Here is a 13,963-nt window from a genome sequence, read left to right on the forward strand (position 1 = left end):
ATTATTATTACTCTAATTGTATTCTATTTTTATAACCATTTTATTACTATTAGACTTTTAAAATAAAAAAAAAAAAAAACCAACAGCAAGTGACTGGCGTTTTTCACAATAAACATTAATGAGGGCCCCTCTCTTCTCAAGGCCGAGCAGGTTCTGTGCATTTTCTACAGAGCTGAATCCCGGTTAATTAATTTTTTTATATCATTATTTTTGTAATTTACTCTTGTTCTGCCTTTCCACGTTACATTCGGGAAAGGTGGAAACTCTTCCCGCTCCCTCCCCGCGCGGAGCTCCCGCCCCGTCGGGCGGTGCCAAGGGCGGAGGCGGCGCCTCGCTCCGACACCGACACGCCAAGATGGCGGCGCCCGCGGCCCGCCGGGGGAGCTGAGGGAGGGCGCGTGCAGGTAACGGTTCCCCCCCCGCCCGGCCCCGCCTCACGCCCCCCGCCCGCCGGAGCCGCGCTAATCCCGCCGCCCGCCGCTTCCCAAAGCCTCCTCCTTTGGGCTCCTTGCCCGCGCCCAGCCGGCTCTCCCGGAGATCCTGCGCCCACGGAGTTCCCCCCTCCTCTAGCCTCCCTCTGCCACTGCTCCCCCGCTCGCTCCGGCCCGCCTGCTCCCCGTGCAGGCTTCTCCAGCGGCGGGACACGCCCCCATTCCCGCGGGGCTGAGTGAAATGTGCTGGGCCTCGTTAGTCAGTTTCCAGGACTTTAATTCAGTCTCCGGTGTGCTTACTGTCTTTCCAAACGTTTTCTGTGTCAGGGAGGTTTACATTGGGTATTAGGAAAAGATTCTTCCCCCAGAGGGTGGTTGGGCACTGAACAGGCTCCCCAGGGAAGTGGTCACGGCCCCAAGCCTGACAGAGCTCAAGAAGGGCTCGGACCGTGCTCCTGAGCACATGGTGGGACTCTTGGGGATGGTCCTGTGCAGGCCCAGGAGCTGGAGTCAGCGATCCTTGTGCATCCCTTGTAGCTCAGGCATTCTGTGATTTATTTCTCTATCAGACCAGCCCCTTCCTCCTTGCTTGGCATACCTGCCTGAAGACAGTTCTAGGCTCCTAACCTGCTCCTTGAAAGACTCACACACCACTGGGCTGGAGTCCCCTTTAGTGGGGCAGGGAGAGGCACTCTCCTTGTCCTAGTGCCATGCACACAAGCCTGGAAAGGAAAAACAGCTTAATGCTGTGTCTTTTGGATTTGATTATCCTCTGTGCCATGCCTCCTGGACATGATGGTACCTGGGAGCAGGAAGGACACTGGTCCAACACATGGCTGGCTGACCATTGCATCTTGTGCATGATAGTACCTAGGAGCAGCAAGGACACTGCAGTTCTCTTTCTCATCCTGAAATTCCATCTATTTGAATGAACATAGTGGTAGTGCTGTGTTCCCTTGGCTGTGGCTGTTTTCTCACTCCCACCCACTGCTCTGACCCCTGCCTGGGTGACCTGTAGGGCCTGAGGTCACCCAAATGTGCCCTCTCAGGCATGACATGGCTGGTGGGCTTCCCTTGAGCTGTGCACAGGCACGGGTCTGTGTTCTTTCTGTCTCAGAATCACAGAATCAATTAAGTTGGAAAAGACCTCTGAGATCAGGGAGTCCAAGCCATGACCAAACATCACCCTCTCAACCAGGCCTTGGCACTGACTGTCATGTCCAGTCTTTCCTTAAACACCTCCAGGGATGGTGACTCCACCACATCCTTGGCAAGCCCATTCCAATATCTAATCACCCCTACTGGGAAAAAATTCTTCCTAACGTCCAACATAAACCTCCCCATGTGCAGCTTGAGACTGTGTCCTCTCATCCACTAGTCTCCTTTCATGTGGAGCTCCTGGGGTTTAAAATACTTCCTTTGTAAACCAGCAGTGCTGAAATTGGCTTGTATAAGGAAGCACTCCTTTCTGTTGTAAAATAAATCAATAGACATGAGACATAAGTAATAAGAAAATAATTAGTAAAAATAAGCAAAAAACTTTGAAGTACTGAGATGCTAATTTTGAGATGAGTGTGATGTTATGGGCTGGGGGAAGTTGGAGTCTCCTGAATGACTCATGTGCGCCTGAACTGGGAATCCTGAGTACAGTCCTGGATCTGTTTTCATTACAAATGAGAGAGATTATGGAGGGTAGCAACAAGAAATCCAAAGCACTGATGTGACATAAGTGAAGGAGTGTTTATAAGACCCTGCTTGATAAGTAAGGGAGAAAAGGAGCAATTCTCTGCATAGGTAATGAGACAGGCAGTGAGGGTTTGTGTGTGCATGTATGGTGAATGTTAAAGGAAGCATAACTCCCACTAGCTTGCTGGGGATCTAATTTAGGTGCTATAGCAATTATTTCTACTGATAATGTTTCTACCTTATGGGAAATGCATAAGTAAAATCTTTTCTTATACAGACTTTCTCTACACTGAGATTTTACTGATGTAACTCTGCAAGGAAAATTCTGAACTGACTGAAACAGCTAGTTTGGTACAAGTGTATTGGGCAAAATTAAAAAGGGAAAAACAACACCAAAGCACCAAAACCAACTGTAGAGAATAGAAAATACTGATGTAAAAATGCCATAAAAAAAAAAGGCAGTCAAGATGACGAGGAAATCGCAGAGTAGAAGTTCTTTTAATGCCATATTTCCTACTGTAGGAAGTAAAATCAGCAAAAATCTTGTTGAGACTCATCCCAGATATGGGAGCTGTTCAATCTTTTCCCATCTGAGTAGCTTAAAAGATGCTCTCTGAAGCATTTGAGGAGTTAACCAGATTTTTAGTTGAAAAAGAAAGCCTTAGCAAAATAGTTGGTTTAGAATATCTGGTTGAAATCTACTAATTATAGTCATCCTCCCCCATCTCTTTTCAGTGATGACAAATTCAGTATTTTTACAGTATAATTTCATCCAACTTCCTTTTCTCTCTGTTTCATTCTGAATTTTTACTAACACCCTGTTAGCCATCTTCTATTCAGGCAGTGGAGCTTCTGGAACCTTCAATTGACTGATTATGCCTTTATGGGACACTGAATGCAAGAATTTTATTTTATTAGACAAGACACCTAACACAATGGTTTTGTTCTGTGCGAGCCCACAGTTAGTTCTCTTGACTAAAAAATACATACTTTTATAATTCAGATGTGGAGATAAAATGCAAGTTCCATGAAAAGCAGCTGAGTAGACTAAGTCAAGCTAAAATAATTTAATAGCTACCGCTTTTCAGTATAATCATAATAATCATTGAGTTCTTGTTATGTATTGTGGCATGAAATACATATTTTTGTCTTTTCAGATACCATAACCTTAAGAATGCAGTCGGTTTATCAAAGAGCTGGCCCTTGTTCCTTATGTTTGAAGAGACAACTAAATGGCTTCCTGGGATTAATTAAATGGCAGAGAAGACTGGTTCCTGCTTGTGTGAGAACCATTTACAGTGAGACGGGCAAATGGGAAAAAAACTATGGGTTGGAGACAAGGAAACGAGTTGAGAATTGGTGGTTCCCAAGAATAAAGGAACAGTTCTGCAGAATTTCAGAAACTGATGTAAGCAATATGAGAAATGTGGAGATTACATGTTTATATTTTTGTTTTCTTAGAACGAAATTAATTGAAACTTACTTAGTACAGATGGCTTTTAATGATTAGATGTGCATTACGTTTCAGGGGAAAATACTTTCATGTAGATTATTAAAAACCATTATTAAGAAAACAAAAATAATTTTTAAAATCCTGAGGAAAAATACAATAATAGGCAAAGTATAAACTTGTACATTTAGGAAGGGTTTAAGTAATCAGTTCTTTCTTTACATATTATAGATATTTGGCACTTAATTATTTAAAGTATTAAAAGAAACATGTAATAGTAACTTCTGTAAACAATTTTCTCAAGGTTCTGTTCCCCACATTATGACAAATCTATCACACTACACCCTGTGACTCACTAAAATCTATGTTAAAGATTTTTTAATATTTTCTGGTTTACAATCTCATAGTAAGTGACTTGAAGAAAAAAAAAGTTTTCCCATGCAATAAAAGATCTTGAAAACAGCTGTATCGCAGTCTCTGACTCTTTTTGCCTTCACAATTATTCTGTCACAATAGACAAATACACTTCTGTGGCTCTTGATGTTTTTTTGTTCATTTCCCTTAAAATTTGCCTTTTTTCTGACAAAAAAATAATTCTATCAAAATGTTGAAGAGAGAAAAGAGCTTGCTTTTTCTGGGGAAGAAAACTGAGATGAAATGGTATGTGTGTATACCTGTAGCAGGGAAAGCATTCATTTAGACCTGTGCCTTTTATATACATATGTACATAGGAGTCATATGTAGCATATGTATGCTAAGTTCTAGATTGTATTTTAAATGGTATTTTTGTTTTATCCTTAAAGTTGAAGTAGATTTAATAACATATTAAGAGGCAAATAGTGTGTAGTGCTCAGATTATTTCTGATTTTGCTGTGATTGAACAAAAATGATAAAGAAATATTATTTGACAAATACTAATAGAGTTTTATTCAGAACAGTAAAAGCTGAAAGCTGCCTGTAATTTTTTTATTATTAACAAGAAAAATAATATAAGAATTTACCACGTATCAGTGGCACTTGATACTATCAATGTATCAGTGATGAATTCAGTGGTAATCAAGATGTAATAGGAATAATTGATGTGCATGAGATTTTGTGATTTCTTTGTAACTTTTGTCATTTTAATTAAACCTAAGTAAATGAAATTTTTCGTTTCTTTTCACTATGCAAAATCTTGCTTGTAAGATGTGTTTGGATCTGAGGATAGCTAGTGAAACTGAACAGTTTCCCTTTAGCAGATGTTCATGCAATTGCAAATGATGCAGTCACTCTGGGATGTTCAGATGACAAAAAGCAACTGGCCAGGAGTGAGCTCTGTGTTTGTTGTAGATACAAAATAAAACATTAATTATTTAAACTGTTATGAGTGTAATTTAATTGCTATGTTTTCATGTTTTTGTTGGGGCAGACTAAGAACACATAGATAATCAGTTGCAGATGCTACAGTTAAGCTCCAGTTCTGTCAATATAGCTTTTTTTGAGTAAAAGTGAATTAATTTTCATAACTTTTAAGTGCCATAGAAATATCAGTATAAATTGATGAGATGGCAGCAAAGTCTGGCAAAACACCTCCATTTACAGCCCCAAAGAATTTGATCCAATGAACTTTGTCAGTGCTCACTTGGATCAGTTCCAGCAGAACCATGTTTCTCTTTAGGGTGTTGTGCAGTAGTTTATAATGTGCATGTGTATTTGTTCAAGTGAAATGCGAACTCATGTAGTTACTAGTTTCTAAACATTTCTTTCTAGAAATCAAGACCAAAATTTTATGTGCTTTCTATGTTCCCATATCCTTCTGGGAAGCTTCACATGGGCCATGTTCGTGTCTACACCATCAGTGATGCAGTAGCTCGGTTCCAGAAAATGAGAGGGATGCAGGTAAGAATAGATCAGTGGTAGGACTGGGTGGGGTTTTTTTATATTTTAATATCATAATTGATCAGGAAATTAGTATTTTCCAAAATCCATGAAAGTGGAGTGTGTGGTACAGGTGTGTAGATAATGACCCGTGAAGCTTTGAATACTGAAATTTGAGAGTTTTATTAAAGCCAGTGGTGTTCAGAGCTCACTGTCAGTAGGAGTGGTTGGAAGCTATCTCAGATGATAACAGCTGGTGCTGTATGAGGTGCCTGAATCTACTGATGTGTGGCACAGTGTCACTGAGACCTCTGGGCTACACAGTTTCTGTGAGAGGAGGCTGACAACCCTCCTGCCAGCTGGGTGGGACCAGGGGGGAGGAAAAGATGTACCTGGCAAGAGAAAAGAGATACCACCAAAACCAGCTGCTTTCACCTCTTCTGCTCCTGAGAACCAGTTCATGTCACTTGTCAGATGCAGATGCCTCTGTGCCTGCTGGGACAGAAACCTCTTTTTTTTTGGTGACTACTGCAAGTTGGATGAACAGGATCATGCCATATGTTGCATCATGTGTGTGTAGCTGAAAGTTTCTGTTCTGTAGCATCTGACCCCTTGACTTGCCCATTTCAGCCTTGCTCATAAAAATGAAATATCCTCTGAAGGTGCAGGCCTATGAGCTAGGCTAAGTCTTAACTTTCTTGCTACATCTGCAAGGAGAAATCCCATTTTCCCTTCCACAGTTCTCTGTTTCCCAGTCTCCCCCACGCCTGCCATAATTTCTCCTCACTGCCTTCTGTCTCTCCATTAGGTTGAAGGGGTAGCTGAGAGCCTTGTCCCTGCAATCTGCAGTGGGATCTTGGCTGGCATTCCGCAGTAAAGGCTGGCAAGGTAAAATTTGAAGGATGTAAGGAAGGTGTAGGAGAACTGTGGCCTGAGTGACAGCCATATTACAGAGGAAAGACATTTGGTAGAGGGAAAATGTGAAGAAGCTGGGAAAACGAGGAATATGGAAAGAGAAGGGAACAAAAAGAGGAAAATAGTATAGGCAAGGATCTAGGATGACAGGAAGCAGTCTCTCTATTGTACAAGAGTGATGGAGCAGCTCAAGAATATAGGTATCAACCTCAAAAGAGTACAAAGAAGATGAAATTGAGAAAGAATGTTAGTTGCTGGTCGTGGTACTAAGTGCAATTTCCTTGCTACAAGTGCTGAAGAAGTGTAGCATTTCCTGGATTTATCGCCATCCCTGAGACTCTGATAGGTATTGTCACTGCATTATTCAGTGTGCTGCCTTTCCACATACTATGTGTTTTTTGCCAGTGATGAACATACCATGCACTGAATACTTGCTGCTGCTTTACAGATATGCATTCTTAGGCTTCCAAAATTGCAGGAAAAAGAAATAAATGCTTTAGACTTTAAATGAGAAGAAACCCCAATGTCTGTTATAACACTTACCTTTCCTGACTCCTCTGAATGACCAGAACTTGGATCTCACTAAAAAAATGCAGCTAACAGGGCATTTGAAGGGATGCTTGATTTTTGCTTGATGTTAAGACCATTCATGAAATGTCATTTCAGGATGTAGCCCTCTCATATCAATAGCAGGGAAGGTAGCCAGTAAATTGCTGTTCAGAAAGATGAAAACTTGCTGCTTCTTGTACTTGTGAAAATAAAGTGAAAATAATTATCTGCATCCAGTAGCATGCTCTAGTTGTAAATTTTTGAATACAAAGTAAGTAGGCACTTTAATGGAAACATTTGGAGAAAAGTAAAAAGATAATTCCAATAAAATGCAAGAGCTACCATGCAAACAAGTTTTTATTTCCACGTTTGCCTATATTTTTTCTGGAAAATTTTTTCCAGACTTTTCAAGTTTTTACATCTTGCATTTCAGCACATTTTTATATTTCATATAAAAATTACTTTGAAGAAGTGCCTGTAGAATATGCTGGATTTCTAAAAATACTTATATCTTCTGTTATGTTATCCAGTTTGAACATCTATTTTTGACTAAAGGTGGGCAGCCAAAGAATTTAACTTTCATTTATGATTAAGAGACATTAAAAATCTCTCAGATGATTTTCTGGGTATGTCAGATTAATAGACATTGTGTTATTGATGTGCATTAACTTTCTGGAACTTACATTTACTTTAAAGAACTTTTCCTTTATTGCCCATGCTAATTTCTCCATCACTTAGAATTAGAGTCTGTATAATTGACTTTCTCTTTGCAATTAATTTATCAACCTCTAAAGCTTCTCTCTGCCTTTTTCATGGTTGTACAATCTGTCAAAGGTTATTATGATATTTAAGATACTGTGATGATTGTAAGCTAAGATGTGGTTATATCATAAAACTTTATATATTCCCTAGAAAAATTAATTTGTCTCTGTATTCAAGGAATTACTGGAATTCTTCAGTATATATAAAGAAAGAATGCTTTAGAAACAGAACTGTTAGTAAGCATAATTTTGAAGTTATTCTATTGATCTTCTATTTCTTTCTCAAAATTCTGCTGTAATATTCTATGTTTGAAAGCCTAGGGACTGCCAATTTTTCTCTAATCAAAAATCTGAGAAGTGAATCAATATCAGGCATTCAATGCAAGGTTAGGGTAAGATTTTTGAGCAACAATGTTGTTTAAACTTTGCATCCATCATTTTCAAATTAAAAGAAAAGTGTAAGGCAATGAGAAATGATGGGCTGTTACAATGAAAGTTACAGACAAAACCATTCAGATTTACAGTTCCCAGGGAAAGCTTCAGACTACAATGTATATTTGTTATTTAATAAACAGTGAGGGGAAACGTCTATCATGTGAATGTAGTTGACAAGAATATATGATTGAGTAAGAGATTAATTTATATTGAACAAGGTGGAGTTATTTTTCATAAAGAATGCCTTACTGAGAAAACAGTAAATTAGTTACGTCTTGATTTAATCTGAGCAGGCAAGAATTGGCCTATATTTTGTAATATTTTAGTGAGGATAGGCTAGAATACATTTACAAAGGGATTATTTTGAATGCAGTTGCATAATTTCTTCATATAGGAAGTATTTTGAAATTTTAATTGGTAAAGTTTTTAATCATTTGGATTCTGTTGTGGTTTTGGTTTTTCTAAAATGGAACACTAGTATTCCATTTTTTTTCAGTTCCATAAAGTCTGATTTTGTTTCAGTTAAAATATTCTAGAGAGGTAATGCACACTGAACTGTACAGATATTTCCCAGAAACCTGTACTGCATCAGCGCTTTAAGTGAAAATAAATATCTACTGCTCTTTTCCCCACCTTGTTTCTAAAGAAATACTGCTTCAATACAAAACTGCAGATGAAAGCATTGTAAAGCATTGTCTTGTTCCAGCAGTCACTCCTCAAGGACCTGTAGGCAGTGCTTGGGAAGCAAGCTGTCATGCACTAGGATTGGGTTGCTGGATAAATGATTTGTAGAGTACATGTGTTAGAAGGTAACTTGTTTACATTTTGATTACTGAAGATGAAGTTTGAAGTCTCTGCCTGGGAAATGTAAGCCATATAGATTGTTTAGCATGGCTGCACTGAGCTGGTCTTTCCAGAGTGTGTTAAGGGTGACATGTTTCTTGAAGTGCAATTAAAACAGTTTTTATATATGGACATTTCTACATCTTATTTAAAACGTGTTTATTGTAAAATGCTATGAAAAAGTAATGTATATATTTTAAATTACAAATTTATAGTTGTTAATAAATCAGTCCCGAACTATTATGTGTAGTTTCTGGTCGTGTTTACTCTGTGAATTTACATGCACGTTGTGAATGCAAGTGTAGGAGTTTTGTAAGAAATTATTTTCTATTCATTATTTGAGATTGCTGTGTAGAAATGATAGAGATATTCATGGTGATTTTCACTATGGCAGATTTCCAGTGTGCAATTGCTCTGGGAAAAAGTATTTACCATTACTTTATCATGCTATCATTAGCATGTCTTTGATAAATTCAAAGTGGATAATTTGTGCCTCTCAGAAGACTGAGAATAATTCCCTTAGTGATCAGTAAACAGGGTGATTCAGTTCAATAGTTCTTGTGATATCTTTGTAATGAAACTGGTACCAAAGCCAAGCAGTCACATGTGAGAGTTGTACAGAACTGAGAATAGTCCTTTCTGTAATCAAATCAGGGGGAAATTCCTGCATGCTAGAATCACACTATACTCATTATTTCTTAATTTATACTTAAACTGGGATGGATGGGATTAAAATATAGTCAGTGATATTTCTGCAATGCCCCTAAATGACTTGAAGAGCATTTTTTTTTAATCTGTAACATATCTACTTTTTAATTGGATGTATTTTCATTAATTATTTTCCCTTTCAGCAGTGAATCTTAATGCTCATGCTCTTGAAATTGCAAAAGTGAATGGTATTGAAGCCAGACAGGCAAGTTTAATTAAAACTCTATAATTAATCATCAGTAGGATGAATTATTTCGATACAGATCCGTTTTCTACTCATCACTAGCTGCTATTTTCCAGGTTTTTTTTTTGTGAGGCTTTTGTATCCTTTTGTCAGGTTATTTCACGTGGTATAAATTAAGTAGCAAATATTACAAGTATTGTGTGTGAATTGAATCTTATTTAATTTCAGTTTTCCCACAACCTGTACTGAAGGTGTTAATGAGCTCACTCTGTTTCATTTTGAAAGAAAAAGAGAAAATGAGATATAATTTTAAATATAATTATGTTAGACAAGAATGCATGAGATTAAGAAGGCAAAAGATAACTTTGTTCTTAAAATGTGTGTGGTATTCTGTGAATGTTGAGTAATTTCTCATATCTTATATTCTATGAGAATAAAAATAAATGGGCATTTTATGTTTTGATAGAAATCTGTATGGTTTGATTATTAGAGAGTACCTTCTGTAGTATGCAGCACTGTGTTGCAGAGAAGCATTGAAATAGTCCTTTTTAGGATCTACACTGGTCAAAAACTCCTTATTTTTATCTTTTTTCAGGTGTGCCTTATCTGCTTGGGGGAGTTGTCTGTTTGTTTGTTTATGATAATTTTTACCTGTTGTGCAATGATGTCTCTTACCTGTAGTGGTTAAAAGAGAATTGTATTTAAAGTGTGCGGTAATACGCCAGTTTACATCAGATTTTCAACAAGTTCAGCCCACTGTGGGCAGCCAGTGGAAGGAGCAGCCACCCTTTCCATTGCCCTCTCCACCTGCAAGTCCTCGCTGTCTCATGTCTGTGATTGCACAATTGCAAGATCCATGATGGAGCCGGGGGTGTTTTCTGACAGCTGGAACTTGCAATCATGGATTGCCTGTTTTGCCAGCCGTTTTTGGTTAGTTCATGTCAAGTGTGTCGTGGGGCTGCAAGCAGAGATAGGAACATAGACTTTGCTGTATCAATTCAAACCACTAATTTGTCAGCAAGCCTCTTAATTTTCATTTCTGGTCATCTTCTTTCATTACACATTGTCTGAATTAAATATATTTATCTGCAGGCCTTTCTGACAATGAGTCTACCAGCTTTCTTAAAATTTAGAATGCATTGATCTGAGTGTAAGAACAGTATGTCAGCTCCCTGGTCATAGTTCTGAGACATACTGAGTACATCAGGAGAGCAAACATGTTCTTTGTGTCCTTACAAAGACCGAGGAAAATTCACTGAATCACCAGCCCTGGTTATGCTGATGGAGGCTTGGAGCTGAGTGTTATGAGATCATTGTCAGCTCTGTGTTATACAGTACACTGATCTCACCTACTGATGTCAGTGTGATGAGCTGATTGTTACAGCAGTGAACAGATGAGAATGCTCAGAGAGGAAGAGCTGAGATCTCAGCATTCAATCAAGGGAGTTTGTGTCTTCCTCCCCTTGGTCCCACAGTAACGTGAAGAGCTCTAGCCATTGCTAACAGATGTTTGACCATGCTGGGAAATGATTCTCAAAAATGCTCCAAGCCAGAGTCTTTGGGATCTAAAATGTTTCAAGATGCAACTGGTTTTATTTTTAATAATTTGCTCCTAAAAAGCCCATTCAGTGTCGTAGTTACTGAGCGCTTTGTTCCCTACGTGCTGTTCAATCACTTCCTTGTAGCCTTTTATACTCCTGTGCAAACCGTGTTAAGTGGTAGAAAATGCCAGAGTTTCATAGTTGATCCTGCATGGTCGTGTGAGCTTCTGAGGATCTGAAGTTATGCCATGTGTGTTCAACACTAACCTGGGAGTTTCCAGCACGAGGAGTTCACCTGACCACTTCATTGAGAGGATGAACACACAGCTGCCTTTGATGATGGCACTGCCTTCTGCCATTGTAAAATGGCTGGAACTACAGCCTGCCTTGTTTTACGTGGTGTAGGCACCCTTAGACTTATGCAGCCTCCTGTTTAACAAAATACAGTCATTTGTTTTTCTGTCTCCTTGAGGCTTAGAGAAGTGATGTTCAGAAGAGTGGTCACTGCAGTGAGCAGAATGGATCCCTCTATTGCATAAGGTTTAGAGGTTGCTGTTGAAAGCAATCAAGTCAGCTTTCAAGAAAGTGGATGACTTGTTTTTCTTCTACTCATCTGTGCTGCTAGAGAGAGCAGCCATGTTTTCTGCTAGTTAGGCCAGTGACCAACCCAGTGACCAACCCAAAGAGCTACAAGGAATAACCCTTGGGTCTTCAAAACTGCTTTCTATTTTTTTTTTTAATTTGTTTTGAACAGTCAAACTGTTCCTTTATCCCTTGTCCCAACTTTTGACATGGTAGTTGCATATTTTCTTCTCCTCTTCCATTTCTTCTCAGATTTTTATGTTGAATAACTAGAGTTAAGATGTAAATGCTGGGTGGAGACTGTGGCATTTTTGCTGCAGATTACAGCCAGAAGAACTGACCTGTTGTTTAGACAAATGCATTTCATAAATCATTCAAATCCATTCATGGTAGAGAATTAAAAGAGACAATAAACTTGAAATCATTTTCTAAACCCCTGTGCATGTTACATTCATCTCTATAGCAACTACATAAATAGATCTATCCTGGAGGCTAATTTGAGGATATTTTTAATGTCTCTTTAAATTCAGTTTTCTGATTGAAACTTGAATTAGCATACTTCTTCAGACCTTTAGCTTGAGGAATGCTATTGGTCGTTAAATTGAACTTTTGAATGTGAAGAGTGGATATGGCATTTTTTGATAAATGCTAGAATTTGGAATCTCTGCGAGCACAGGTTGCTCTTTCCAGCACTGATGGTACAGGGTTAAAATGTCTGCACATGAACTGTCTGCAGCACCCATCAGCCCTTTTGGGGAGTCTGTAGCTGGTAGTGAAGTTGTTTTTCCCACATCTTTTTGCTCAGGGCCATGAGAAATGAGATTGTGTCTTGCATTTGGCTGCCTGTCTGTATCCAGGAGATCATCAGAAGCCAAATTTTACAAAAATTAACCAAGAGTGATTCTTTCTAATCTCACTTAATGTGCATCAATTTGTATTTGTAAGAATGTAAAGGCAGGACATTAGTCTAGGGCATTTAAATAGAGAAAACATGTATTATACATGGAAAAAAAAATCTGTTTTTTTCCATCACATCTGTCCAGAGGTCGGTTGTCAGCAGTACTAGCAGTCAAAAAGAACTGAGCTACATAAATTAATATTTTAAGATGTCCATAAAAATTCTGTTGATATTTATAGTTTATGTAAAGCATAACTTTTTTTTTCTTTCATACCAATAGTTTTGATTGGTGGGTGGATGGGAGGGGAGGGGCTGGGCAGAGGTGTGTTTCAGTGGGGTGTTGAGAAGTGGTTTAGGCTCCAGCTGACATTTTCCATGCAAAATCCCCCCTCTATTTGTGAGGAAATAGGCAGTTAAGACTCATAATTTCTGATACCATGGTGTGAGGAGCAATAGTTTGTCTGATAGGGAGAGTTTGTGACAGAATAGCATTCCAATTTCTGTTAGATTTAGACACCAAAAATGTGCTGTGCATGGGCCCTTATTGGGCTGGCTTGGATCACAGATAATCACAGGTAAATACCTTTGGTTTTGTTGTTGCACCAGTAGAGTAATGATAGACAGCAGGTTTAGTTTTAGATCAGTACTGAAAATGAGAATGCTGAAGAGTCACATCTATTAAATCCTGTTGCTTTTACACTGTGTTGGTGCCTAGGGCATCTTTATAAACACGTCTATAAAATATTTGTTATGAAATATTACATTAAGTCAGAAGATTGGAAAGCGTTGGCAAAGAAGAATAAAAATAATTCAAAGCAGTGACAAAAGTAGCTCTTATGCTTCTAAAATGAGGTGATTTTTCACATGGAGATGTATTATGAGATTAGTATGGCTGGGATTGCTCTTTTATGGCTTGTTTGCTTACATGCCACTAAGAAACATGTTTTTTATATAAATAGGTATTTTAAGGGGCAAAAATTTTGATTTCTTACAACTTGTAAAATGTTAGTCATGTTTTGCTATTGTTAAACTTGTGTAATTTTAATAATGATTATTGAATTTATAGCACATTTGTAGGTTAAGAAATAGAATTGGCTTTATCAGGTATCCAATATATATGTGT

At 38.4% G+C, this 13,963-nt stretch overlaps 1 protein-coding gene across 1 annotated transcript in view; it reads left to right on the plus strand.

Annotated features, from left to right (window-relative positions):
* Positions 1–317: 317 nt before the first annotated feature.
* LARS2 (leucyl-tRNA synthetase 2, mitochondrial) overlaps positions 318–13,963 on the plus strand; it is an 84,045-nt gene continuing 70,399 nt past the window's right edge. Inside the window, exons 1-3 of the mRNA XM_058036860.1 lie at positions 318–404; positions 3,275–3,525; positions 5,317–5,445. Of these exons, the coding sequence (XP_057892843.1) occupies positions 3,292–3,525; positions 5,317–5,445 (363 nt within the window). The 5' untranslated portion in view covers positions 318–404; positions 3,275–3,291. The remainder of the gene's footprint in view (positions 405–3,274; positions 3,526–5,316; positions 5,446–13,963) is intronic.

The sequence above is a fragment of the Melospiza georgiana genome, chromosome 1 (genome assembly GCF_028018845.1).
Source record: "Melospiza georgiana isolate bMelGeo1 chromosome 1, bMelGeo1.pri, whole genome shotgun sequence".
Taxonomy (NCBI): domain Eukaryota; kingdom Metazoa; phylum Chordata; class Aves; order Passeriformes; family Passerellidae; genus Melospiza; species Melospiza georgiana.